Raw genomic sequence first — 26,201 nt, 5'->3', positions numbered from 1 at the left:
TTGGCAACCAACTTTAAGGTGCATTACCATTACCAACTGGACTGGAGTGTGGATCTCAGTTCATTTTTCAATCACCCACGTGGGTATATGCTCCTAAAAAACAATGAGGAGATGAGAGGCGGGACTTGCATGTTCCAACATCTAGTGGAAAGCCTTCGCAGAAGAGTGGAGGCTGTTATTGGCAGCAAAGAGGGGACCAACTCCATATTAATACCCATGATTTTGGAATCAGATGTTCAACGAGCAGGTGTCCACATAGTGTATAACACTAAATCAAACACCGGCAGATGGCGATAGTTGTTTCAGCTGAATGGAGAAAGTTTTATGTAATAACTTGTCGATCCACGGGGGATAAGTGTATAGCCGGCTGCATACCTTCCCTCTGGACGGTAAGATTAAACGAGTCAATATCGCCATCTACAGAAATTCAGGATAATATAACACAATCTTGGGTACTGCATTGTTGTATATTTCATYCATAACATAAAGCTGAAATTGGACTGTGCCAGTAATATATACTGAACAAAAATATAAACGCAACAATTTCAACTCTTTTACTGAGCTACAGTTCATATTTCAATTGACTGATTTCCTTATAAATAAATTAGGCCCTAATCTATAGATTTCAGATGACAGGGCAGGGGTGCAGCCATGTGTGGACCTGGAAGGGCATAGGCAAAAAGGCTGTATTAACATTACATTCTCTGGCAACAGCTCTGGTGGACATTCCTGCAGTCAGCATGACAATTGCACGCTCCCTCAAAATGTAGACATCTGTGGCATTGTGTTGTGACAAAACTGCACATTTAAGAGTGGCCTTTTATTGTACTCAGCACAAGATGCAGCGGTGTAATGATCATGCTGTTTAATCAGCTTCTAGATATGCCACACCTGTCAGGTTTATGAATTATCTTGGCCAAGGAAAAATGTTCATGAACAGGGATGTAAACAATACTTTATTTCAACTCTAAACACAACACTTTACATGTTGTTTATTTTTGTTCAGTACATATAAAATATGGTGAATTTGTAATGTTCATATAGCTGAACTAAAAAAGAATCCTCTTCCATTAGACTTTCTAAAAGACCATTCCAAATTATCAATATGAATTAAACGCAATTGATAATGGCATGTTATCAATTGCACTCAATCCAAATTACTGCAGGTTTAATGATACCCCTCAAAATCATATTAAAACAGTAATGATTTGAAAGTCAGTTGCACACATGTCAATCTTATTTTTATTTTAAATAAATGCATCTACTCCACTAACAAATGAGTGACATTCAACACTTCAGTCATGCCTTTAGTGTGGTACATAAATTGGGTTTCCCATGCAGTCCTGGATGAGTTCATCATCATCATTGGGGAACAGTTATACAGTAGACAAATAAAATACCCAGAACAAGGGATCATTTCAGTTTTATTGGACAATTTACATTAATACGTTTATCCTGTTAAGCTTTTTAAAATGACACATCTTTCCAAGATTCTACTGACTACAAAGCCTCCGAGCTTTGCATGATAGAAGGCAAAAACCTAGCATTCAAAATGTCCTGTTTGCCGACTTGCACTTAAAAATCACATATTTACAAAGATAGAAGGTGGGGGGGGGAGTGGAGAGTTCACCTACACCGTTGCCTCTATAATGAGACAAGCCTGTTAAACTCATGGAATTTAAATGTAAGTGCACAGATCAGGGAGCCCTGCGCTCCTCAACGCCTGCGCCTGGCGGGAGACGTGGACCTGAAACAGAGACGCAAAGGGGAACATTAATGGTGCTGCACCACTCTCACACACTCATGCAAAATGACACACAGACAAAATAAACACACACTCACACACCCCCACTGGGGCCCTGTTAACATCAGCTCATCATGAGGACAATATATTGCATTGATTCCTGAATGAACTTGGTCACTCTCCTTTGGGAAGAACAGTTACTACATTCAAACAAGGCACTCAAATGGATTGATATGCTGCACATGGCCAACAGTGGGCACTATGGAGACAGTCTGAGGAACAGAAACGTGGCTACAAATGGTTCCTTTTTTTTTTTTTAACACATGAAAATATTTATTATTTCACTTTGTAAGGTAGCCTTGAGCCCTGACAGAAAACAAGGAAATATTACTGGGCAGTAGGCCTCGAATACGACACGCACACAACAGAAACAACATGATACAACAGAAAAAGAGATGGTAAAAAATGGAATACTACCTTGATCGTGACTTAGACTTGTTTTTGCGGCTTGCCTTCTTACCAGACTTGTGAGATTTTTCCGTTGATCTTGAGCGACTACGTTTGGATTTCTTAGACTTCTTCTCCTTGCTAAGCTCGGGGGAGGGGGACCTGCTCGACTCCGAGTCAGAGTACCTCTTGCTAGATTTGGCAGAGCCCTTCTTGCTAGCCTTGCTACCCTGATGGGAGTGCTTGTCACCCTGAGGGTCTGTGTGATCGCTGCTCTCTTTCCTTTTCTTGGATTTGCCGTTGCTCTCCTCCGCCACCACAGATCTCACCTCCCTATCTTTCTCCTTCCCCCTCTCCTTTCCTTTCTCCTTTTCCTTCCCTTTCTCCTTTTCCCTCTCTTTCTCTTTGGCTTTCTGCTTCTTCCTATCTGACTCTTTCTCCTTCTCCTTCTCCCTCTCCTTCTTGTCGTGGCTGCCGCTCCGGTCTTTCTTCCTGTCCCTATCCTTGCTGGAGGCTTTCTGCCTGTGCTTGCTGCTGCGGCTGTCCCTGCGCTCCCTGCTCCTCTTCCTGTCTCTGTCCCTCTCCTTGTCCCTGCTCTTGCTGCGGCTGTGACTGTCCCTGCGCTCCCTGCGCTCCCTACTCCTCTTCCGGTCTCTGTCCCTCTCCTTGTCCCTGCTCTTGCTGCGGCTGGCCCTGTCCTTGGACCTGCTCTTGCCTCCTCTGCTGACCCTTCGCTCTCGAGAGTGGCTACGGTTCCGGTGGCGGGTTAAGCGCTCTGCGCTGTGGTTCCGGCTGCCCTTCCTCCTCTCTCGGGCCTTGTCGACGCTGCGCTCCCCGTGACGTCTGTGGGAGCTGCGACTGTGGCTACGCAGGCCGCCACCGCGGGCCCTGTGTGAGGAGGAGCGGCTGCGCCTCCTCTTCCTCCGGGGTGAGGAGGAGCGCGAAGAGGAGCGTGTGGAGGTCGACGATGATGAGGAGAAGGAAGACGATTGGCTGCTGGCGCTGCTGGAGCTGGAATGGGAGCTGCTGCTGCGTCCGTTGCTGGGGGAACCACTGGTGCCCCGCCCTGCGCCACGCTCCTTACCCCGGCCCGCCTGCCTGACCTCGCTGATAACCTCAGGCTCACTGCGGGATCTGCGTCTCTCTGCTGTGGGTTCCGCCTCCCTCTCTCTCACTTCCTGTTTGTGGAGGCTCTCTAACTGGCCCTCGTCATAATCCCCCCTCTCTCTGCTCACTCTGTCCAGCGCCATCTCTTCTGGGAGACACACAGAAAACAAAACATTTGTTAAACTCAAAGACAACGTCACCACTGCTTATTGATATTGCGTTTAGTTTAGAGGTCGACCGATTATGATTTTTCAACGCCGATACCGATTATTGGAGGACAAAAAAAGCCGATAACCGATTAATCGGCCGTTTTTATTTATTTTATTTGTAATAATGACAATTACAACAATACTGAATGAACACTTATTTTAACGTAATATAATACATCAATACAATCAATTTAGCCTCAAATAAATAATGAAACATGTTCAATTTGGTTTAAATAATGCAAAAACAAAATGTTGGAGAAGAAAGTAAAAGTGCAATATGTGCCGTTGAAGTTCCTTGCTCAGAACATGAGAACATATGAAAGCTGGTGGTTCCTTTTAACATGAGTCTTCAATATTCCCAGGTAAGAAGTTTTAGGTTGTAGTTATTATAGGAATTATAGGACTATTTCTCTCTATACCATTTGTATTTCGTATACATTTGACAAATGGATGTTCTTATAGGCACTTTAGTATTGCCAGTGTAACAGTATAGCTTCCGTCCCTCTCCTCGCTCCTACCTGGGCTCGAACGAGGAACACATCGACAACAGCCACCTTCGAAGCAGCGTTACCCAGGCAGAGCAAGGGGAACAACTACTCCAAGTCTCAGAGCGAGTGACGTTTGAAACACTATTAGCGCACACCCCGCTAACTAGCTAGCCATTTCACATCGGTTACACCAGCCTAATCTCGGGAGTTGATAGGCTTGAATTCATAAACAGCAGAGCTGCTGGCAAAACGCACGAAAGTGCTGTTTGAATGAATGCTTACAAGCCTGCTGGTGCCCACCATCGCTCAGTCAGACTGCTCTATCAAATCATAGACTTAATTATAACATAATAACACACAGAAATACGAGCCTTAGGTCATTAATATGGTCGAATCCGGAAACTATCATCTCGAAAACAAAACATTTATTCTTTCAGTGAAATACGGAGCCGTTACGTATTTTATCTAACGGGTGGCATCCATCAATCTAAATATTCCTGTTACATTGCACAACCTTCAATGTTATGTCATAATTACGTAGAATTCTGGCAAATTAGTTCGCAATGGGCCAGGCGGCCCAAACTGTTGCACATACCCTGACTCTGCATGCAATGAACGCAAGAGAAGTGACACAATTTCACCTGGTTAATATTGCCTGCTAACCTGGATTTCTTTTAGCTAAATATGCAGGTTTAAAAATATATACTTCTGTGTATTGATTTTAAGAAAGGCATTGATGTTTATGGTTAGGTACACGTTGGAGCAACAAGTCCTTTTTCACGAATGCGCACTGCATCGATTATATGCAACGCAGGACACGCTAGATAAACCAGTAATATCATCAACCATGGGTAGTTATAACTAGTGATTATGATTGATTGATTGTTTTTTATAAGATAAGTTTAATGCTAGCTTGCAACTTACTGCATTCGCGTAACAGGCGGGCTCCTCGTGAGGCAGGTGGTTAGAGCGTTGGACTAGTTAACCGTAAGGTTGCAAGATTGAATCCCTGAGCTGACAAGGTAAAAATCTGTCGTTCTGCCCCTGAACAAGGCAGATAACCCACCGTTCCTAGGCCGTCATTGAAAATAAGAATGTGTTCTTAACTGACTTGACTAGTTAAATAAAGGTGTAATAAAAATAAAAAAACGATTTTCGATTGTTATGAAAACTTGAAATCGGCATGAATTAAAACGGCCATTCCGATTAATCGGTCGACCTCTAGTTTAGTTCCCTCACCACGTGCATGCTGCGCCTCCTGCGCTTGTCTCTCCTGCAGCTCCCTCTCCTTGCGTCGGAAGGCATCTATCTTCTCCCGGATACGGTGGTGCAGCTCCTCCTCGTCCGTGTCGGAGGATTCGGACGCCTGGGCGCTGTGCTCCTCCTCGTTCTCACTCAAGTCTGAGCCATAGTCGCCAAGTCCACCTGCCACAACAGAGCCCCCAGCTTTTTGAGCAAGACCGCAGCAACTAGCCATACAACCAACCAAGCTTCCCGTCAAAGACGCAGCCACTGTCTATGTTTTCAACTTAACTACACACTTGAAACCCACTGACACTCCACTTACTGTGAGATGGCATGCTCTTTAGTGTTCTGATAAATGACTTAGTAAGGCTAAGACACTCAAACTGTGCTGTGAAGGGTTGCAAAATTTCAGAAACATTCCCCAAATTCCCAGTTTTATCAGAAGTCCCAGTAGAACAATTCCAGGTAGGAGGATTCCCTCACAGACAGCTTATTCCCTTCCAACTGGAAAAAAAAAAAAAAAAAAAATTGGAAATGTTTTGGGAATTTTGCAACCCTAGCTGTGAGGTGGACCCTTCCCTTCGGCTGCCTCAGTCACTCTTCTGAGCTACTAAAGCAGTGAGGGGACAGGGGTTTGAGCTCTGATTCTTACCCCCCCCGCCTGGAAGAAAAGAGGGGGAACTCACCAATGCCGATCAGAGAAGTCAGTGCACTTGACTGTGCCAGCTGTTTGGCAGGCGCTTTGATTCACATCAACAACAGGAACAACATGTTAAAACACATAGAGCCACCATAGAGACAGCCACCATAGAGAAGTCTCTAGAGAAGGGGGCACAGATAATGCACTATTCACAAGAGCGGTCTTTGGCCCCCAAAAAATAAAAAAGGAGACAAACGGAGAGAAGAGAAGGGGTTAACAAACAACGTCTGTCACACACATTCAAAGTCAACAGTTGGAATGGGGGATCAGAACCACTCTGTACTAATGCACTAGTGTCAGATAAACAGGGACAAGTCACTTGAATCTGATCTTTAGGTGAGCATTTGTTATGAAGTCAATGGGTTCAGAAACACAGTCATTCAGGAGGACCTTCAGGAGCAGGAACCAGGGAAAACCGTTTAGGTTACTGTTGTTTTGTTTTAAATACACCAGCTGCTCTGCTGTCTTTTTTACCAGGGACATTTTCTTTGTCTTCCGTTGCATTAGCAGAGAATGGTTGAAGATGCATATGATCACATATTGAAAATACTCCAAGTTTGCCACACAATTACCCTGACTCACGGAGATGAATTGAGTGACGTTTTCAGACTATATAAAACAGGCTTAAACATGTCTTTGTGAAAGGCACAGATGATGCGTGGGCTCGAGGAGACGGAGGTAAGCAGACCTTTGGTGGCTTTGCGGTGAGTCTCTTTGGCCACAGTTTGGATCTCTTCGTTGGTGACCTCCAGCAGGATTTCCGTCAGCAGAGTTTTAGTCACAATCATCTTTGGAGAGAAATGTGAGAAAAGGCTCTGACATGAGTTAATGTTAATCATTTGTTTGTCAAGAGTGCTATTTTTGCAGTCTTGAATAGGATGGTTCTTATATATTGAAAATAGTGAACAGGGCCACCAATTTCAGAGCTGCCATTTGAGCATCAGGGCTCTATAACATAACAGAAAAAAATGTATAACAAAAGACAAACCTCATAAGGCTGGGCGATATGGCCGAAAAAGTATATATAGATTTTTTTTCAAACTTATAGGCGATTCACAAAATATACAGTTGAAGTCTGAAGTTTACATACACCTTAGCCAAATACATTTAAACTCAGTTTCATAATTCCTGACATTTAATCCGAGTAAAATTCCCTATCTTGGGTCAGTTAGAATCACCACTTTATTTTAAGAACGTGAAATGTCAGAATAATAGTAGAGAATGATTTATTTCAGCTTTTATTTCTTTCATCACATGCCCAGTAGGTCAGAAGTTTACATACACTCAATTAGTATTTGGTAGCATTTCCTTTAAATTGTTTAACTTGGGTCAAACGTGTCGGGTAGCCTTCCACAAGCTTCCCATAATAAGTTGGGTGAATTTTAGCACATTCCTCCTGACAGAGCTGATGTAACTGAGTCAGGTTTGTAGGCCTTTTCAGTTCTGCCCACAAATCTTCTACAGGATTGAGGTCAGGGCTTTGTGATGGCCACTCCAATACCTTGACTGTTGTCCTTAAGCCATTTTGCCACAACTTTGGAAGTATGATTGGGGTCATTGTCGACCAAGCTTCAACTTCCTGACTGATGTCTTGAGATTTTGCTTCAATATATCCACATAATCTTCCTCCTCATGATGCCATCTATTTTGTCTCATGATGCCATCTATTTTGTGAAGTGCACCAGTCCCTCCTGCAGCAAAGCACCCCCACAACATGATGCTGCCACCCCCGTGCTTCACGGTTGGGATGGTGTTCTTTGGGATGGTGTTCCTCCAAACATTAACGATAGGTCATTATGGCCAAACAGTTCTATTTTGTTTCATCAGACCAGAGGACATTTCTCCAAAAAGTACAATCTTTGTCCCCATGTGCAGTTGAAAACCGTAGTCTGGCTTTTTTATGGCGGTTTTGGAGCAGTGGCTTCTTCCTTGCTGAGCGGCCTTTCCGGTTATGTCGATATAGAACTCGTTTTACTGTGGATATAGATACTTTTGTACCGGTTTCCTCCAGCATCTTCACAAGGTCCTTTGCTGTTGTTATGGGATTGATTTGCACTTTTCGCACCAAAGTACGTTCATCTCGAGAGACAGAACGCATCTCCTTCCTGAGCGTATGACGGCTGCGTAGTCCCATGGTGTTTATACTTGCTACTATTGTTTGTACAGATGAACGTGGTACCTTCAGGCGTTTGGAAATTGCTCCCAAGGATGAACCAGACTTGTGGAGGTCTACAATTTTTTTTCTGAGGTCTTGGCTGATTTCTTTTGATTTTCCCATGATGTCAAGCAAAGACGCTGAGTTTGAAGGTATGCCTTGAAATACATCCACAGGTACACCTCCAATTGACTCAAATTATGTCAATTAGCCTATCAGAAGCTTCTAAAGCCATGACACAATTTTCTGGAATTTTCCATGCTGTTTAAAGGCACAGTCAACTTAGTGTATGTAAACTTCTGACCCCCTGGAATTGTGATACAGTGAATTATACGTGAAATAATCTGTCTGTAAACAATTGTTGGAAATATTACTTGCGTCATGCACAAAGTAGATGTCCTAACCGACTTGCCAAAACTATAGTTTGTTAACAAGAAATTTGTGGAGTGGTTGAAAAACGAGTTTTAATGACTCCAACCTAAGTGTATGTAAACCTCCGACTTCAACTGTATATCTAGTTGTTTTTTGTTTATGTTTTCTCCAAATAAACTTTGTTGCACAATTAAAGGTCCAATACATTGATCTAATGAATTCATGGCTTGTGAAATTATACCTAGGCTAAATGTAAAGCCTTCCACAACCCACTAATAATTTCAATATTTTATCAAGAGTGTAACTTGCTTTTCTGCAATAATAACTGATCTGGCGTTCAAGTCTGTCTATTAAAATGTCATTTTTGTTACAAATTTAACCAGAACCATGCATAATAAACATTCACTAAAAATGACTAACTTCTTGTAGCAGGCATTATAGAAAAGGAACGCAGGTCTAAAAGAATGTCTCAAGCACAAGCCCATGTGCTAGTGAGTAGCTAGCTCATCTTTCTATTTCAAGTCAACTTGGATCTATTTTCTAGCTAACAATGCAGAACAGTTGAATTGCTATAAACACACTTCTGTCCGTCTCCAAATGTTTGAACAGCGTGCTAGCCTGTCCATTTTGTTCAGAATGGCATACCTTATTTCTCAGAATGAGAACAAATTGCCAATTTGTAATATAACTAGTGTTTTATGCTTATTGCAAATGTATAAAACACAGACTAGACAGTTAGTATAATGGTATTTGGCTAAAATGCTGCTAGTGATACCGCAATGCCACGCCTACATACTGAGCATTAATTTGTGAGCCCTCAAATGATACTTTAGCCTAATTTGCTACATAGGTCATCTGCCTTTTTGGCAATTATTTTCCATTGGACAAAATATGTAAGCCACAAATATGTTGGCTTAGGTTTTTTTTGCCAAACTAACAATGTCTAACTATATTTAAATTATTTGATTTGATTTCAACTAACTTATGTTTTAATTCAATTAATTAGTAGTCTACATGCAATTTGAGGAGTTGAGACATAAAAAAGTTATTGTTAGATAGGTTAACTTCTTTATTACAGTAAAATAATGTGTTTCGGTGTCCATATGACTGATTCTGTCAGACCAAACCTCAAATCCAAATAGTAAGTTGAAACCGCTTGTCAGAGGAAGAAGTGACCGCTCATCTTTGTTGTTGTGAGTGGCTGGCGGAGGGGCTTGGTGTGTGTGTATAAACACAGAGGAAGATGCGAAGCGAGAGGTTTCGCTCTGTCCAAAATCTGTCCAAAATCAGCCCAATGCGTTACTATGGGCTTATTTTAGACATAAGCTTGTCACATGCCTTCCCGCCCTTGGGACGATTCCCATTGTTAGGGAGCAGACATGAGAATCTCGTCATTATATACAGATCTCTGGTGTAAATGGGAAGGTGCACACAGCACAGGAGCAAAAGAGACAGGGAAAAAAAGAAGAAGACACGAGTAGCCTACAAAAAAATTGATTCTTGCGATGCAGGCATTTAGAAGATTGCGCAAGAACATCAATTTGATATATCGCCCAGCCCTACACCCACCCCAATGTGTCAGAATGGTAGCTGTAGGCCAAAACTAACCAGCTGGAACTCTCTCTCCTCCTCGGTCATCTCTGGTTCGCTCTGGTCCTCCAGGGGAGGTGACGGGCTCCTGCTGGCCAGCTCCTGCTTCCTGGTCAGGACCCGGTCCTCATCTTCCCTCTCCTCTTCATCACCCTCTTCATCATCACTATCCTATTACAGGGGAGGTAAAGGGGTGGTAGGTCAGATATACAAAGACACGACAACAGGACCTCCTGAAAGTTCACCAGTGTCACAGTTTAACAGGAATATAATGAAATTATTTTGGGGATTTTTCAACTAATTATTCATAAGGTTAATGGGATTCATGACGCCATGGAAACAAAAAGATTGACGCTTACAAATTTACTCTTGCGGGGTAAACGAGGCCCATCGCCTCCCTCGTCCACTGTGTCGCTCTCTTTGTCTTCATCTTTAGCCATTTCGGCACGCTGTTTCTCCATGCGCTCCTTCTCCAGCTTCTTCTGTTTCTCTCTGTCCATCTTCTCCAAGCCCTCTCGGATCCAGGCCGGCAGGGTGCGCCTCTTCACCGCATCTGAGAGGAGAGCCAGGTCATTGGATGATGTGTGTGTGTGTCTGTTTTCCTGCGTGCCTGGGAAAGCTAATTAAAAAAAGTAGAGAGCAACACTGAGATACAAAACATGGTGAGATACAACATTTTGGATGGTGTGGGTATGAACGGCAAGAGAGTTGAAGCAACCCTGTGCCTCTGTTACAGCAGTAAGTGTCCAAGGATGAAATCCTGATCACCACCCATTTAATGAGGACGTTTTTGTACCAAAGTGTTGGTGAAGATGCTCACCGAGGGCAGCAGCAGGAGCATCTTGTTTGAGGATCTGGATGGGGGATCTCTGGCGGTCCCTAAATCCTGGGGGCCTGTCCCGTCTGTTCTGTGGGGGACCCTGCTGCCAGTATGGAGGGTGGAACCCTGTGGGAGTGGGGCCGTAGGTGGCAGCCGCCCCGTGCTACAGAGAGCGAGACAATGAGAAATGAGGACCATCCAAACTAGTTGAATGACAGAGCAGCCATGGAACTCTACTGTAAGTGTGTGGTGTGTGTACCTGATAATCAAACTGGTTTATGGCCATTGGGGTCATGGCGTAGTTGTCGGGCTGACCCCCGAAGCCGTGGCTGTTCTGGGGGAAGACCCTGTGGTGGCCTTCAGAGAACTCCAGACTGTCCTGGCTGTTGCTGTCCTCAGAGGGAGCCACCACATCCATAGGTCCAGTCCCCATGGGTCCTGTTCCTGGGGGGATCCATGCCTGGTCTATGGGAGGAGGAGGGGGCTGACCGTGCATCCCCCATTCTGTAAACAACACAAGTGCATTGTTATTGTTCATTAAGATCTCGCTAACTTTTTAGGGATAGGGGGCAGCATTTTCACTTTGGAAGAATAGCGTGCCCAAATTGAACTGCATCCTACTCTGTCCCAGATGCTAATATATGCATATTATTATTACTATTGGATAGAAAACACTCTGCAGTTTCTAAAACTGTTTGAATTATGTCTGTGAGTATAACATAACTCATATGGCAGGCAAACTTCCAAACAGGAAGTGGAAATTCTGAGGCTGGTCGATATTCAACTCATCGCCTGTTCAAATCCCTGTAAGATATGGATCTGTTTGCACTTCCTACGCCTTCCACTAGATGTCAACAGTCTGTAGAACGTTGGATGAAGTTTATGCTGTGTTGTGGGGCCGGATGACAGGGGAATGAGTCAGTGGTCTGGCAGATTGCCAGTTCCTGGTCACGCGTTTTCCTCATGATATCGTCTTGCATTCCATAACTTCTACAGACACGAAGGAATGCTCCGGTTGGAACGTTATTGGATATATATGATAACAACATCCTGAAGATTGATTCTCTACTTAGTTTGACAAGTTTATTCGACCTGTGATATAACTTGAAGTTTTCGTCCGACGTTATGCGGGACTTGCACGAGGGTTTGGAAATGTGTACTAAACGCGCTAGCAAAAGTAGCTACTTGGACATAAATAATTGACATTATCGAACAAAACAACAATTTTTTGTGGAACTAGGATTCCTGGGAGTGCATTCTGATGAAGATCATCAAAGGTAAGGGAATATTTATGATGTAATTTCGTATTTCTGTTGACTCCAACATGGCAGATTATTGCATGGTGTGCTTTTTCCGTAAAGTTTTTTTGAAATCTGACACAGCAGTTGCATTAAGAACAAGTGTATCTTTAATTCTATGTAAAAACATGTATCTTTCATCAAAGTTTATGATGAGTATTTCTGTTATTTGATGTGGCTCTCTGCAATTTCTCCGGATATTTTGGAGGCATTTCCAAGATGGCGTAGCAGTCGGACGTGTTTGTCGTGTCTTGTCCCGTGTAAATAGTCTTCGTATTTTTCGTATACATTTCGTATATATTTTAATTTCACTTTCCATCTAGGAACTGAATATACATTCCTACATTCCGCCTCACCCAATGTGGTACGGACCTGCTATTTTTTATACTTTAGAACCGTAACCCCAATCAGAAGCTAGCCAGATAACTAGCTACTAGCTAGTAGTCAGTTAGCCACTGCTGCGGTCTCACCCCTAACTCGGACACAGCCAGCTTCAATACCGGGCCAATACCTGCCAGTCTGCAAGCGCGATATCAACCCAGAGCATATAGGACTGCTTTTTCTCTACCACATCACCGGAATCCTGACGCAAGCTCTGGACAATTACACCGTATCATCACAGCTAGCTAGCTGCAACCGAGTGGCTACTACTGGCTAACACCTCTGTCCCGAAGCAAGCACCAGTTAGCCTTGAGCTAGCCTCGAGCTAGGCCCATCTAACCGATAGCCCGAGAGGTCTACCAGCCGAATTCTGGGCTACAATACCTCTTTTTGCCAATTGGACTGGACCTTTTTTGGCCGACACAGAGCCCTGCAATCCATCACAACTGGTCTAAATCAGCTACAAGCTATTTAGCCATTTTTTTTTTTGCCGCTGCTAGTAGCTTTTACCTTCTGCACAGACACAGCCCTGTTATTAGCCTGGAATTACTCACCAATTTACCAGCATCGGACTGTCTCTCGACAACAACGCCGGATTCCTGCCGTAATCCCTGAGCCACTACTTCTGATCCTCACAGCTAGCTTGCAGCTAGCGCAGCTAGCGCCACTGCCACGAAGCTAGCACCAGTTAGCAAACACAATTCTACAATTCACAACTCTCTTTCGCCATCCGGCTTGGATTCTCTGTCGACACGACCACGTCTGAGCAGACCCCCTCCGTCTGAGCAGACCACCCCGGGCTACTACTTTAAACGCCGCGTGCTAGCTTAGTGGAGGCCCTCCTGCTCCATCTACGGCTGCCCCCGGACACTATGATCACTTGGCTACATAGCTGATGCATGCTTGACTGTCCATTAATTCCCGGTACTCCATTCTGTTTATTTGTGTTTTATCTGTCGCTCTGTGCTTTAACTCAGGATCTGTGTGTAGTTAATCGACCCTCTCTGCCTAGTCGTCGCCATTTTTACCTGTTGTTGCTGTGTTAGACTAGCACCCTGTTATTGCTGCTGTTTATCTTACCTGTTGTTTTAGCTAGCTTCCTCCAATCAAGACCTGCAATCACTTTAGCCTTATTGTATGTCTCTCTCAAATATCAATATGCTTGCATACTGTTGTTCAGCTAGTTATCATTATCAATTGTTTTGGTTTGCAATGGACCCTGTAGTTCCACTCTCGTACCTCTGCACCTCCTTTGTCCCACCCCCCACACATGCGGTGACCTCACCCCATTGAGACAGCACATTCGCAGAGATACAACTCTCTTATCATCACCCAGTGCCTGGGCTTGCCTCCGTGTACCCACGCCCCACCATACCCTGTCTGCACATTAGCCAGAAATCTATTCACCACGCCCATAAATCTGCTCCTTTTATTTCTTTGTCCCCAACGCTCTAGCGACCGTTTTTGATAGCCTTTAGCCGCACCCTCATCTACTACTCTCTGTTCCTCGGGTGATGTGGAGGTAAACCCAGGCACTGCATGTCCCAGTCACCTCATTTGTTGACTTCTGTGATCGAAAAGCCTTGGCCTCATGCATGTCAACATCAGAAGCCTCCTCCCTAAGTTTGCCTTACTCCACGCTTTTAGCACACTCTGCCAACCCTGATGTCCTTGCCGTGTCCGAATCCTGGCTTAGGAAGGCCACCAAAAATTCTGAGATTTCCATACCCAACTATAACACTTTCCGTCAAGATAGAACTGCAAAGGGGAGGAGTTGCAATCTACTGCAGAGATAGCCTGCAAAGTTCTGTCATACTTTCCAGGTCTATGCCCAAAACATTCGAACTTCTAATTTTAAAAATTAATCTCTCCAGAAATAAGTCTCTCACTGTTGCCGCCTGCTCCGACCCCCTCAGCTCCCAGCTGTGCCCTGGACACCATCTGTGAATTGATCGCTCCCCATCTAGCTTCAGAGTTTGTTCTGTTAGGTGCCTAAACTGGATATGCTTACACCCCGGCAGTCCTACAATCCAAGCTTGATGCCTCAATCTCACACAAATCATCAAGGAACCCACCAGGTACAACCCTAAATCCGTAAACATGGGCACCTAATAGACATAATCCTGACCAACCTGCCCTCCAAATACACCTCTGCTGTCTTCAATCAAGATCTCAGCGATCTTGCCTCATTGCCTGTATCCGCCACGGGTCCGCGGTCAAACGACCACCCCTCATCACTGTCAAACGCTCCCTAAAAACACTTCTGCGAGCAGGCCTTTCTAATCGACCTGGCCCGGGTACCCTGGAAGGATATTGACCTCATCCCGTCAGTTGAGGGATGCCTGGGTCATTTCTTTAAATGTTACTTTCTCACCATATTAGACAAGCATGCTCGTTCAAAAAATGCAGAACCAAGAACAGATATAGCCCTTGGTTCACTCCAGACTGACTGCCCTCGCCGCACAAAAACATCCTGTGGCGAACTGCAATAGCATCGAAGAGCCCCCGCGATATGCAACTGTTCAGGGAAGTCAGGAACCAATACACGCAGTCAGTCAGGAAAGCAAAGGCCAGCTTTTTCAAGCAGAAAATTTTGCATCCTGTAGCTCTAACTCCAAAAAGTTCTGGGATACTGTAAAGTCCATGGAGAACAAGAGCACCTCCTCCCAGCTGCCACTGCACTGAGGCTAGGTAACACGGTCACCACCGATAAATCCGTGATAATCGAAGACTTCAACAAGCATTTCTCAATGGCTGGCCATGCCTTCCTCCGGCGACTCCAACCTTGGCCAACAGCCCCCGCCCCCCGCTGCTATCGCCCAAGCCTCCCCAGCTTCTCCTTTACCCAAATCCAGATAGCAGATGTTCTGAAGAGGCTGGAAAACCTGGACCCATACAATCAGCTGGGCTTGACAATCTGGACCCCCATTTCTGAAACTGTCCGCCGCATTGTCGCACCCCCTATTCACAGCCTGTTCAACCTCTCCCTTCGTATCATCTGAGATCCCCAAGGATTGGAAAGCTGCCGCGGTCATCCCCCTCTTCAAAGGGGGAGACCCCTGGACCCAAACTGTTACAGACCTATATCCATCCTGCCCTGCCTATCTAAGGTTTTTCGAAAGCCAAGTCAACAAACAGATCACTGACCATCTCGAATCCCCCGTACCTTCTCCGTTGTGCAATCCGGTTTCCGAGCCGGTCACGGGTGCACCTCAGCCACGCTCAAGGTACTAAACGATATCATAACCGCCATCGATAAAAGACATTACTGGTGCAGCCGTTTCATCGCCTGGCCAAGGCTTCGACTCTGTCAATCACCATATTCTTATCGGCAGACTCAGTACCCTCGGTTTTTCTAATGACTGCCTTGCTGGTTACCAACTACTTTGCAGACAGAGTTCAGTGTGTCAAATCGGAGGGCATGTTTGTCCGGTCCTCTGGCAGTCTCTATGGGGTCCCACAGGGTTCAATTCTCGGGCCAATCTTCTTTTCTGTATACATCAATAATGTTGCCTCTTGCTGCGCGGCGATTCCCTGATCCACCTCTACGCAGACGACACCTTCTATATACTTCCGGCCCTTCCTTGGACACTGTGCTATCTAACCTCCAAACGAGCTTCAATGCCATACACACTCCTTCCGTGGCCTCCAACTGCTCTTAAACGCTAGTAAAACCAAATGCATGCTTTTCAACCGTTCGCTGCCTGCACCCGCACGCCCGACTAGCATACCACCTGGACGGTTCCGACCTAGAATATGTGGACATCTATAAGTACCTAGGTCTCTGCGCTAGACTGCAAACTCTCCTTCCAGACTCATATCAAACATCTCCAATCCAAAATCAAATCAAGAATCGGCTTTCTATTCCGCAACAAAGCCTCCTTCACTCACCGCAGCCACATTACCCTAGTAAACTGACTATCCTACCGATCCCGACTACGGCGATGTCATCTACAAAATAGCTTCCAATACTCTACTCAGCAAACTGGATGCAGTTTATCACAGTGCCATTCGTTTTGTTACTAAAGCACCTTATACGACCCACCACTGCGACCTGTATGCCCTAGTCGGCTGGCCCTCGCTACATGTTCGTCGTCAGACCCACTGGCTCCAGGTCATCTACAAGGCTATGCTAGGTAAAGTGCCGTCTATTCTCAGTTCACTGGTCACGATGGCTACACCCCCCCGCAGCACGCGCATCTCACTGATCATCCCTAAAGCCAAAACCTCATTTGGACGCCTTTCCTTCCAGTTCTCTGCTGCCTGCGACTGGAACGAATTGCAAAAATCTCTGAAGTTGGAGCACTTTATCTCCCTCAACAACTTAAAAAATCTGCTATCCGAGCAGCTAACCGATCGCTGCAGCTGTACATAGTCCACCTGTAAACTACCCACCCAATTTACCTACCTCACCCCCATACTGCTTTTATTTATTAATTTTCTGCTCTTTTGCACACCAGTATCTCTTCTTGCACATGATCCAGTCTGATGATTTATCACTTCCCAGTGGTTAATCTGCTAAATTGTAATTATTCGATTTATTGCCTACCTCATGCCTTTTGCACACATTGTATATAGATTCTCTTTTTTTTCTACCATGTTATTGACTTGTTTATTGTTTACTCCATGTGTAACTCTGTGTTGTCTGTTCACACTGCTATGCTTTATCTTGGCCAGGTCGCAGTTGCAAATGAGAACTTGTTCTCAACTAGCCTACCTGGTTAAATAAAGGTGAAATAAAAATAAATAAAATAAAAATTTCTGAACATTTCTGATGTTTATCTTTCATTTGCTGTATTGGACTTGTTAATGTGTGAAAGTTACATATTTCTAAAAAATATTTTTGAATTTCCCGCGCTGCCTTTTCAGCGGAATGTTGTGGGGGGGTTCCGCTAGCGGAACGTGTGTCCTAGAAAGGTTAAGCCCACCAAAAGGCTTGTGTTACAAGAGACCATTCAAAAATCAAAACGTACACTTGCAGTCAAGCTATTTTAACATTAAACTACTGGACTGCAGGGGAACTAAGTTGATTGTGGCACAGCTATGTTAATGTGGTGGATGTGAAATTCCCCCATTACATGTTTGTTGGAGTACATCGGTAACGTCACACCATCCCTGAGATATAAAGACAAATTATGTACAGACTGAGTATAGCAAGCATGATGGTTTTGCAACGTGAGAAAACAGATCACGGACATAAGCCTTGCATATTCTCCATCCCCAGAAAATTATGTTTAGAGTTTACCAGGTTGCCACATTCTGCCAAAATTGGTGTCACCCTGGAAGGAGCCATGGTTATTGGGCATCACAGGATCCATGCCAGGGATGTCCTGTCCATTAGGATGAATGTTCTGCTGGTCCACTGTAGGGCCTGTAGACTCTTTCTGAGCAATCCAGGCCTGGGCCAGTGCTGCCCAGTCCACTTGGCCTGCACAACACAGATAGACAAGAGAAACATTGCTTGGGTGGTCATTTTGTAAAATTGTAAATAATGCAATGATTGAGCTGTCATTCTGCATGGTCAAAGCAATGTTACACCAATCCAATCTTGGATCATTTCCATCATTTCTACTTTAAACAGAGCTCCATGCATACAGGTGATGTCACCCACTTGGATCTTGCTGGTGCTGGAAGGACTGCATCCACTGCTGCTGGTTCATTGGCCATTGTGGCCAGGGCTGTCCACCCTGGTCCCACATCTCTCACCCTGTAGTTCCTACGCCTGGAGCCTGCATATGTGGGACAGAAGCATGAGTGAATAATGATATTCTCAATGTGAACTGTACTTATCATGGTGAATAGCCGCGGTAGGACGTCATTGTAAAATAAGAATTTGTTCTTAACTGACTTGTCTAGTTAAATAAATATAAATAAGTGTTAGCAAGCTAGTTATGTAGCCAGCGGTTGTTTAGAAATCAGAACGGCTAGAAATGGCTTCGGATCAAACAAGTAACGTTTGTTTGATATCGATGCAGATGCTTTTTGTTGACAGTACAGAAACCAGTTAATAAAAAATTGCTAATCTTGATAGCTAATTGAGATCTGCGTAATTGTGGCTAGCTAGTGGGAGTTAGGGGCATGAATGTTCGTTAGCTCAGCTGGCTATGGATGTTTGCTGGGTGGTGCTAGCTAGCGAACGTTTGCACTTCATGCTACAAATGTATTTAATTTACATTGCATGCACTTAATTTGTGATATATATGTAGATAAAATTATATAACGTGAGCATGTTTATCTACACTTTTGTGCATTACTCGTCTGCTTCTTCAGTCAATATTTTCCAAATTCCCCGGGCTCAGTGCGAAATTAAACTGGCTAACGTTAGCCAGCTAACACTTAGCTAGCGTCAGCGTGCTTGTTTTCAAGATTTAGGTTGGAAAGTAAAAACATTGCTAACTATAGTTTGGAATAATGCTTCAAAGAACAGCAGCTAACATCATCTACTATAGCATCAGGAGAATGGACACAAACTAAACATCATAACACGCTTGAGCGATTCCCACCTCTCGAACTTGGTTCTTCTTCACCGTCGAGCACTCAAAATGGCTACGACCTGGAAGTAGTCTGGCTGACAGCCACAGAGGCAACCCTCGTCACAAACCATTGTGGGCTCTATGGGGCCAAAAGTAGGCATACTGATAGTAAATTAGGGCCAAATATCATATTGGACCGATTTACAAGTTTTCTCTCTGAAAAATGTTTAATTTAATCTGATTGTCATAAGGTTCCATGACTTTGTCCACACAGGACATCTGAACACACACAATCAAATTTGATGATTTTCATTACATTTTGASTGTTTTATTTAACTTTTGTAGACCTGTGGTGTTCCCAGTCAAAAATAACCGGTCATTAGAAATTAATGGGTGAGACTACAATTAGTGTATAAAATTGAGTTCAGGCGCATGCCCATTCATCAGATAGACACACTTCCTCTCCCAGACCCCCACAAGCATGTGTTTGAGCACACATACACCTCACTCCCCTTCTTGGCTTCCATGGCAACCCCCACGGGAACCTTAACCCCACAGGAACCACACCTGTTGGCATTCTCACAAACAATTGCAACATTATTTCAATAATATATAGAACTTTTCTAGCAACTCTGGTATATAAAGCGTTTTTGAGGCCTTGCTCACAATTCATTCTGTGGCAGCAGAATGACCAAACGATATACTATATGTGAGGCTCTTGATCATATCTTTGATCATGACACTAGTGAGGAGGAGAGAGTCCTTGTTAAACTTTGACAAAAAGTAGTCTGTGATAAATAGAACAATATGTTTCATCTGAGTATTTGTTATTGTCAAAATAATCCATACATTATGCTTTTTCTACTCAAAAACAAGTTGTATGAGCTCAGGTCAATGAGGCCTTACAGGCCATAAACAGCAAATATAAGTTCAAAACTTGTAATGTTCACAAGAACTTAAGTTGAGAAAAAGATCGAACACAACTTTAGGTGATAATATATGTATTGTTATGGATTTATAATCAGCTATAATGGGGTGGTGATTTTGGACCGGGAACACAGAAATAATTAACATGAAACGAACACAACAGGAGGGTTAAAACAATTCTGCAGAAATGATGTAATGTCATTCTTCTGCTACATATTACAGGCTATTTCCAAGTAACAATTTGTCACAAATTTGATTTAGTAGAGTAATTGTAAATATTTTTAAGTGAATGTTTTTATGAAATTGAATTTGTCTGACCACAGTTGTGCTGGTCTTAGGCTGTGTTTACTGGGGATGGAGAATATGCAAGGCTTATGTCCCTGAACAGCTAATCGAAGGGCTACCCAGACCCCTATTTTACACTGCGGCTACTCTTTGTTTATTATCTATGCATAGTCACTTTAACTCTACCTACATGTACATTTAAAGTCAGAAGTACACTTAGGTTGGAGTCATTAAAACTCGTTTTTCAACCACTCCACAAATTTCTTGTTAACAAACTATAGTTTTGGCAAGTCGGTTAGGACATCTACTTCGTGCATGACGCAAGTAATATTTCCAACAATTGTTTACAGACAGATTATTTCACTTATAATTCACTGCATCAAAATTCCAGGGGGTCAGAAGTTTACATACACTAAGTTGACTGTGCCTTTAAACAGCTTGGAAAATTCCAGAAAAGGATGTCATGGCTTTAGAAGCTTCTGATAGGCTAATTGACATAATTTGAGTCAATTGGAGGTGTACTTGTTCATGTATTTCAAGGAGTACCTTCAAACTCAGCTCCTCTTTGCTTGGCATCATGGGAAAATCAAAAGAAATCAGCCAAGACCTCAGAAAAATAATTGTAGACCCCCACAAGTCTGGTTCATCCTTGGGAGCAATTTCCAAACACCTGAAGGTACCCCGTTCATCTGTACAAACAATAGTACGCAAGTATAAACACCATGGGACTACGCAGCCGTCATACCGCTCAGGAAGGAGATGCGTTCTGTCTCCTAGAGATGTACGTACTTTGGTGCGAAAAGTGCAAATCAATCCCATAACAACAGCAAAGGACCTTGTGAAGATGCTGGAGGAAACCGGTACGAAAGTATTTATATCCACAGTAAAACGAGTCCTATATTGACGTAACCTGAAAGGCTAGCATAAAAAAGCCAGACTACGGTTTGCAACTGCACATGGGGACAAAGATTGTACTTTTTGGAGAAATGTCCTCTGGTCTGATGAAACAAAAATAGAACTGTTTGGCCATAATGACCATCGTTATGTTTGGAGGGAAAAGGGGGAGGCTTGCAAGCCAAAGAACACCATCCTAACCGTGAAGCACGGGGGTGGCAGCATCATGTTGTGTGGGTGCTTTGCTGCAGGAGGGACTGGTGCACTTCACAAAATAGATGGCATCATGAGGAGGGAACATTTTGTGTATATATTGAAGCAACATCTCAAGACATCAGTCAGGAAGTTAAAGCTTGGTAGCAAATGGGTCTACCAAATGGACAATGACCGCAAGCATACTTCCAAAGTTGTGGCAAAATGGCTTAAGGACATCAAAGTCAAGGTATTGGAGTGGCCATCACAAAGCCCTGACCTCGTCCTATAGAAGATTTGTGGGCAGAACTGAAAAAGCATGTGCGAGTAAGGAGGCCTATAACCACGACTCAGTTACACCAGCTCTGTCAGGAGGAATGGGCCAAAATTCACCCAACTTATTATGGGAAGCTTGTGGAAGGCTACCCGAAACGTTTGACCCAAGTTAAACAATTTAAAGGCCATGCTACCAAATACTAATTGAGTGTATGTAAACTTCTGACCCACACACCTGTGATGAAATAAATAAAGGCTGAAATAAATAATTCTCTCTATTATTCTGACATTTCACATTCTTAAAATAAAGTGGTGGTTCTAACTGACCTAAGATAGGGAATTTTTACTAGGATTACTAGAGTTTTTAATTGTACTTGGCTAAGGTGTATGTAAATTTCCAACTTCATATGTGCATAATGATATTTTATTGATATTTAAATATTTGTTACTTATTTTGTATTTCATTTTTTTTACTTAACACTTATTTTTCTTAACTTGTAAGCATTTCACTGTAAGGTACTTTGTTGTATTCAGGGAATGTGACAAATACAATTTGATTTTGATCTTTTCACATCAGATCTTTTACAGACCAATTAGTGAAAAAAATAGAGTTGGGTTGCCTGTGTAAACGCAGCCATTGTCTCTACAGGGAATAGGGTGTCATTTGGGCCACAGCCATGGAGGCTATTGTCAGTAAGTGATTGCATATAGACTAAATTAGTGGGGAACTTTTTATGTGTAAGACTAAGAGGTTGATACTGCAGCCTACCCAGGGAGAGAGGACTCAGTAGGTGGAATCTTATCGTGAGTTTCACACACACCGGTGGTCTGAAGGCAGTGTTGGGGAGTTTAGTTTATTAGGATCCCCATTAGCTACTGCACATGTAGCAGCTACTGTTCCTGGGATCGACATAAAATGTACAAATATATGACAAAGTACAGAACAGTAATAGACGAACAGCATAATATACATTAAATTAAAAAATCAAACAAGTTAGATATAGGAAAGAAACCAACAGAAAACAAAAATACACGCTATTGATATATTCATATCCTTAAAAATTATATCCTTATATACATTACAAGGGAGTAGTGAACTACATGTAGTTCAACTTGTAATTTAATCGCATTTTTCTGTAGCTTGGTGGTAGTTGAACAAAATTTAAATATTGGTAAGGTTTTCAGTAGTTAACTTTTTTGCCATGTAGTGGTGTAGCTTACTACTGGAACTACACATTCCTTTTTTTTGCAAAAATAAAATATGGGTAAAGTAGGCAAGAATTTCCATTCTTTTTTTTTGCATCAGACCTGCCTAATTCTCAATTGATTTTTTTGTTTGTTAAATAGGCTAAATATCACATTCTGTTAACATCTGACACCAGAGTGATTGGTTCTTGCAATTTGTATTCTATGACATTTCAGATATAGGTATGCTAAATCTAACTACTTTATATATGTTTAAGGGTAGCATTAGTGTAGCTTAACTTCTTCCAATGTGAAGTAATTGGTAGCTTGGTAAACTATATTTTCAGAGTAGCTTCCCCAACACTGGAAGACATATTCCCTTGAAATTAACACTGAAGAAAAGAGGACATACATCCGAGGCCAGGATGGAAATAGAGGTATGTATTGGAATAGGTCATTAAAGAGGAGATGGTGGTGGAACCGTATTGTGAGTTTCACACACACACCTATGGCATGATTAAGACATATTCACTTGAAATGAACACTGGAGAAAAGAAGTCAGGGTGTAGATAAACGGTGTAGATAAAAGAGGTACGGAGAATAGGTACAAGGAGACAGAGCTGTGGGAAAGAGGGAGCATTTTAGAAGAGGAGAGAAAGGGTTTACACACAGAGGTAAAAACCAAAATATTTGATTATGTAATGAATCATTGCAACTCTTTTCCACCTATACTCCACTTCTCTTTGTTTGCATTCTTATTTGTCTCAGCATTCTCTTTGTCTCAGAGTGGTTTCATGCGTGTTCTCTTCAAAACAGCTGAAGAGTAGTGAGCATTCCATGATGATGCTCCTCGGAGCATCTGCCAGGGTGCTCAACCACCTAAACTCCACTGGTACAGTATAGCCTACCCTTGTCATCTCAAGACCACAGTGACCGTTTTATATTCTCTAGTCCTGGACTAAAAAGCGTGCACAACTAAGAATCTCTGGGTGCATCCAAAATGACACTCTATTCCCTAAATAGTGGGAATATGTCTACACACCTCACAAGCTACAGACAATACTCACTCACACACAGATGCACCGCCACACTGAAAAGTGGGATTCTCATCCGAGTTCACTCCAGCCAGGAGAACATGAACGTGGATTTTTTTGCTCAGATGTTCAGCGGTGTCTGACCCCAAACTGGTGAAGATTTGAGACTGAATTTCTACGTGAAATATATGTTCAAGGCCCTGCGATAGTGTTCTGTACAGGGATTGTACTTGTATATCGAGCTGCCATACGCTACAGAAGATAGCATTCATGCATTAGCCTTGTCAGAGCCTATGATGGCCCTGTATCTACAAATCTAGCTGTGTGTGTGAAATGTGGTGTATCTATCACCAAAGTTACAATCCAAAAACAGCTGCCCCACTACATGGAATTCTATGGTTAAGCTTCTAACGTTCTAATGTCAATGTGGGCAATTTTTAAACAATAGTTGTAGCTGGTGCTTTGAAATGAACCAGGATTTATTTTTTAAAGCAATTCATAGAGGTAATTCTGATATGTACCCTAGACTCAAGGTCAACGTTCTGTTGACCTGAACATTCTGAAAATGTGTCTGATGGATAGCTGGGAATCTAAGCTTTCCAATGATATCTGATGAAAGGGGATATATGAGCAATAACTCGTATACTACCATTGTTTGTCATAGGGTAAAATCTTAAATGTTTTTCTGCCATTCGGCTATCAGATTTGCCACCAATCCTGTTAAAGGTCCCCCAAGCACACCGATCCCTGGGTCGCTCCTCTTTTCAGTTCGCTGCAGCTAGCGACTGGAACGAGCTACAAAAAACCCCCTCAAACTGGACAGTTTTATCTCCATCTCTTCATTCAAAAACTCAATCATGGACACTTTTACTGACAGTTGAGGCTGCTTCACGTGATGTATTGTTATCTCTGCCTTCTTGCCTTTGTGCTGTTGTCTGTGCCCAATAATGTTTGTACCATGTTTTGTGCTGCAACCATGTTTTGCGGCTGCAATGTTGTGTTGCTACCATGTTGTTGTCATGCGGTGTTACTACCATGCTGTGTTGTCATGTGTTGCTGCCATGCTATGTTGTTTTAGGTCTCTCTTTATGTAGTGTTGTCGTGATGTGTGTTTTTAATCCCAGCCCCCGTCCCCGCAGGAGGCCTTTTGGTAGGCCATCATTGTAAATAAGAATTTGTTCTTAACTGGCTTGCCTAGTTAAATAAAGGTTAAATCAAATAAAATTGTCTCATCGTTTTAAAGAATGACATGAAAATATTATTTTTCATGTTTCTTTCATTAGATTTGTACACAGTGAATTGTCTTAAAACGGAGAAATGAAAGAAAAGATGGCGAGATGAAAGAGTGATAACACAGAGAAAGCTCCCATTGCTGCACTGTTATCACACATTTCCAGCTCTGGGGACATAGACCTTCAAGTAAAAAGTAAATCACAGACATCGTCACCCCAAGTGAGCCTGAAGGTCCAAATTTGGGGGTTTGGCTCATGGACTAAACAACTGATTTTATTTGAAACGTCCAAACATTGCATTAGAACATTTTATATATATTGTTAAACAATGTAATCTATTTTCAGGGGGAATTGTTTTGATAAAATATTGCATCAGTTGTTTGTAAGATGAGACATGCATTGCTTGGCAAGAACATTAAAGGAATAAAAAAATTACTTAATTTATCAATAATTATTGCATGAATATTTTTTGGGATCTGAACTTATTTAGCAATATTTAGCAAGCAGCTGGGGACAAGGGGGTCTAGAAATATGAATACAAATATATCCATATCGTAATTATAGATGGACATAGTTAGAATTGAACCTCCCCATTCAGTTCACTGTTTCGGTAGTGCACCCAAATAGAGAGCATGACCAGAGGGGAAAGAGAGAGCGGGAAAGAGCCCAGTGAGCACCGGCGGACACAGGATGTCAATTAAGGCTATTGGCATGATCTTTATCAACGAGACAGTCAATGCCACTGGAAAGTCTTTTTTTTGTTTTTTCTTCCAGGTTAGATGGAAGTCATATTATACAATCTGTGTGTCTACCCTCTTTCAGTAGGCCTAAGCTATTGCATTCGAGACAAGGTCATTTTTATTGATCTCAGTCAAGATCTGTAGCCTGTCATTTCTGTAATTTTTGTGGTTGGCTATTAAAAAGATGGATGTTTTCCTACTGCACGCGGTCCTGTTCAGTTCCAATGGCAAACAGCTATCTGTATCCAGTGCATGCGGCCATCTGGTGGACTGTCTGGGACAGAGCACATCGGCTCTATCCGAAAATCCCCTATCTTCAATTGATTGAATTCAGTCCAGTATTGGGATTCTGTCTTAAAACCTCTGAAATAAACATTTGAAACACAAGACGGCAACAAGTCAAGACA

General features: G+C 42.9%; 1 protein-coding gene across 3 annotated transcripts; it reads right to left on the bottom strand.

Annotated features, from left to right (window-relative positions):
- Positions 1–1,407: 1,407 nt before the first annotated feature.
- LOC111965298 (arginine/serine-rich protein PNISR) lies at positions 1,408–19,149 on the bottom strand. 3 transcript variants are annotated; one of them, XM_023989383.2, is made up of 12 exons: positions 19,060–19,149; positions 18,168–18,285; positions 17,802–17,984; positions 11,137–11,381; positions 10,878–11,040; positions 10,417–10,676; positions 10,076–10,228; positions 6,629–6,728; positions 5,927–5,980; positions 5,235–5,420; positions 2,222–3,446; positions 1,408–1,747 (listed from the first exon to the last, which is right to left on the bottom strand). In XM_023989383.2, the coding sequence occupies exons 2-12, from the start codon at positions 18,253–18,255 to the stop codon at positions 1,717–1,719; spliced, it is 2,688 nt and encodes an 895-aa protein (XP_023845151.1). In that variant the 5' UTR covers positions 18,256–18,285; positions 19,060–19,149; the 3' UTR covers positions 1,408–1,716. The 3 variants fall into 3 exon arrangements, with proteins under 3 accessions (XP_023845151.1, XP_023845152.1, XP_023845153.1); XM_023989384.2 differs by having other exon boundaries at positions 2,222–3,443; XM_023989385.2 differs by having other exon boundaries at positions 10,417–10,610.
- Between the last annotated feature and the right edge of the window lie 7,052 nt (positions 19,150–26,201).

This window comes from Salvelinus sp. IW2-2015, linkage group LG6.1 (genome assembly GCF_002910315.2).
Source record: "Salvelinus sp. IW2-2015 linkage group LG6.1, ASM291031v2, whole genome shotgun sequence".
In the NCBI taxonomy this organism is placed as follows: domain Eukaryota; kingdom Metazoa; phylum Chordata; class Actinopteri; order Salmoniformes; family Salmonidae; genus Salvelinus; species Salvelinus sp. IW2-2015.
The sequence above is the reverse complement of the archived record's forward strand: the minus strand, read 5'-3'. Positions and strand labels throughout refer to the sequence as shown.

What these genes read in the sequence shown, in the direction of transcription:
- LOC111965298 (XM_023989383.2), bottom strand. Translation starts at nt 18,255, where the DNA reads ATGTGGGACCAGGGTGGACAGCCCTGGCCACAATGGCCAATGAACCAG. An exon ending in CCAGCACCAGCAAGATCCAA is followed by an intron (nt 17,985 to 18,167) that starts GTGGGTGACATC and finishes TGTGTTGTGCAG; the next exon opens with GCCAAGTGGACTGGGCAGCA. An exon ending in GACTTCTCTGATCGGCATTG is followed by an intron (nt 5,421 to 5,926) that starts GTGAGTTCCCCC and finishes CTGTTGTGGCAG; the next exon opens with GTGGACTTGGCGACTATGGC.